The sequence below is a fragment of the Loa loa genome, assembly GCF_000183805.2.
Source record: "Loa loa unplaced genomic scaffold supercont3.570, whole genome shotgun sequence".
NCBI lineage: Eukaryota > Metazoa > Nematoda > Chromadorea > Rhabditida > Onchocercidae > Loa > Loa loa.
In genome coordinates, this window is record NW_018108750.1 from 16,589 (window position 1) to 19,790 (window position 3,202).

General features: G+C 22.0%; 1 protein-coding gene across 1 annotated transcript; it reads right to left on the reverse strand.

Annotated features, from left to right (window-relative positions):
• LOAG_12970 (hypothetical protein) lies at positions 1-2,690 on the reverse strand (the record flags this gene model as incomplete). Its single annotated transcript, XM_003148482.2, has 6 exons — positions 2,558-2,690; positions 1,914-2,007; positions 1,664-1,811; positions 1,185-1,301; positions 737-995; positions 1-229 (listed from the first exon to the last, which is right to left on the reverse strand). The coding sequence occupies exons 1-6, from the start codon at positions 2,668-2,670 to the stop codon at positions 1-3; spliced, it is 960 nt and encodes a 319-aa protein (XP_003148530.1). The 5' UTR covers positions 2,671-2,690.
• Between the last annotated feature and the right edge of the window lie 512 nt (positions 2,691-3,202).

Genomic DNA, 3,202 nt, shown 5'->3' on the forward strand with positions numbered 1-3,202 from the left:
TTAAAATAACTTACCATAATATGCAATATTAATTAATCTTTGTTGTGTTCGATTCATTATGCATTGTTTATGCCAAAAAGTACACAAATTAAGATGTGTTATACCATTTGTATCACAAATAGGTCCACTATTTGTGCAATTTTTGTCATTTGATATCATACAACATTTACCCATATATGCGACATGTAATGTACGATTGTTACGACGATGTGATTCACATTGTGCTAATCTATAAAATTTTCTGAAATTTAAAAAAAAAAACAAAAACAAAAAAGAAAAGTGATTTTTCATTTTTTGAAGAATTATTCAAATACTTTAAGAGTTCAAAAATCACTCAAATATTTCAACTTTAAGTGTTCAAAAATCACTTAAATATTTCAATTTTACATAAACACCAAATTAAATGTATTATCAAAATGTCATCAATACACTATATAAATTTCAAAATTTCAATTACGAAATTATCAATTTAATTTAGTGATTAAAAAATTTTGCAAAAGCTCAAAAAGTTTTCCCTTTTTCTAACATATAACCAAAATATTCATGAATATATTTGTAATAAATTGGAAAACTAAAACAAAAAAAAAAAAAAGGAAAAAAAAGTTGGAAAAAAACGTGGAAAACATAGAAACTGAAAAATGAACTAAAAAAAAAATATTAATTTTTCATGAAATTAATTTATTAATTTAATAATTCAAAAATAAAATTATTAAACAAAAAAAATAAGTTATTATACCTAAATTTACACCAATTATCATGAGTTATTTGTGTATTATCACAAATTGATATCATTGATTGTTGTTCATATTGACAATTATCCGTGCAACATTCACCCAAATATCGAATTGTTAAATTAGTTCGAAAACGTTTTTGTGAAAGGCATGCCATTCGTTTATATTCACAAATATTATTATGCGTTTGACCTTCACTATCACAAATTGGTGATAAATTATCGCTATCATTACATTTTCCGCTAATTTCTTCACAACATTCACCTAAGAAATTTTTTTTTTTTATAATTTCAAAAAATTTAATTAGTAATTATATCAAACATTTTTATTTCATGTATTTCATTCTTGTTTTTTTTCACTTTTTAAATTATATTTTTTGAAAAATTTTTTTCAGAAATCATTGATATTTTGTGTTATTTAACCGGAATGAAATAATATAATTAATTGTCTAACCTATATAATCAAGTTCCAATTTCATTTCTTCACTTCTAATCGTACCCAATCGATTATGTTGCTTATTAAGTGCACAAATTACATTGTTTAATTCACATTCATTTTGATAAGTTATACCTATTAAATAATTTATTAATTATATTTGATTAAATTAATATTTTCATCAAATAAACCTATTAGTCAGTCATTATCACTTTTTTTTTCTTTAATCATAATGAAAAAATCAATATTTCCTATCTTTCAACATTACATATTGAAGTTTATACAAATTAAAATCTTCCAATTGGTATTTTCTTGCAATTCAATGTATTAAAAATAAGTGTAAAAAAAAAAAACAAAAACAGAGCATCGTTTTTTCTTTTTGCTTTTATTTGAAGTGAATAATAAAATATTGGAAAAATTTCTTTCTTATTTCTTCCTGTTTTCTTTTTTGGTTCATAAAATATAATTTTTGTTTGCAAAAATTTTGCATAACTAACCATTTGAAGCACAAACAGGTTGATAATCATTTGATTTGCATTGCATGTTGCATGCATCATTGGAACATGCTGTATAGTTGACAATACTCAATGGTTGACCATCACGTCGTGTAGCGATGCAATTTTGCACGCTGAACATGCATAAATTCTGAAAAGTAATAATTAAAATAAGTTGAAAACTCAAATTTAATAATTCAAAAAAGAATTAATTATTGATATGAAGTTTGAATTAATTATATAATTAACTTACTAAATGAGTAACATTCCGATTATCGCATATTGGAGCCCAATGTTGTTCACAACGATTTGTACAACATTCTCCGTTATATGCCACTAATAATGCCCTAAAAATGATTAATCTTTTAGTAATATGCAAAGAATATAACAATTTATTTATGTTATTGGATTATTTTCAATAATTGTTTTATCTTGATTAATTAATTAATTGTTGAAAAATTTTCATAATTTTTACATGTCACGATATCACGACAAATAGAGCAATTTATTAATTGATCAGAGATGATATATGAAATGAATAAATTTCTTTTATTACAATTATTTATTTCTATATGTCACGATATAAACATTTTAAATTTCACGTCATTTTATTTTGTTAAATATGAAAATTGTCATATGTTATCATCAAAAAGTGATATATCATTTTTCTGTCAAATATTCTATTCAAATTATTGAGATAAATAGCATAAAAATTTATTCATCTTATATGTCATCTTTGATCAGTCAATATTTTATTTAATTTTTATTTAATTTAATTTTTTATTTAATTTAATATTATTTAATTATACATATTTATTTAATTTTATTTTATTTAATTTTTAATTTTGCAATTAAATAACTTTAAAAAAAAACGTGATAAGAGGAAAAAATTCAGACTTATTATGACATTGTGTTTTAATTAAGCGACAATGATTGATATAGGTAATTCCATCCGTACCACAAATAGGTTCATAATTTGTATTACATTCAAAATCATTCGTACATTTCATTGCTTCCTTTACATCTATAACTTTTTTTTTATATATATATGCTAAATTTAACAATTAATTTAAAAATTAATTTGATATCAACTAATAATTGCTAAATCGAAAAAAAGAATTCAATTAAAATATCACATAACTCTTATGCTATTATATTATATTGGAAATGTAAAATATTTAATTTTTCACTATCAAAGATAAATCGCTGATAAATTAATGATGAGAACGATAAATTTGTTGGTTTGTTAATGATGATAGGGATAAATCGTTGATGTATTAATGATAATAAGGATGAATCATTGATATGTTAATGATAACAAGGATATATCGTTGGTATATTAATGATAACAAAGATAAATCGCTGATATATTAGTTATAACAAGGATAAATCGTCGATATGTTACTAATAACAATGATAAATCGTTGATATGTTAATGATAATAGGGATAAATTTGCTGATATATTAATGATAACAAAGATAAATAGCTGATATGTTAATGATAATAGGGATAAATTTGCTGATACATTAATGATAACAAAG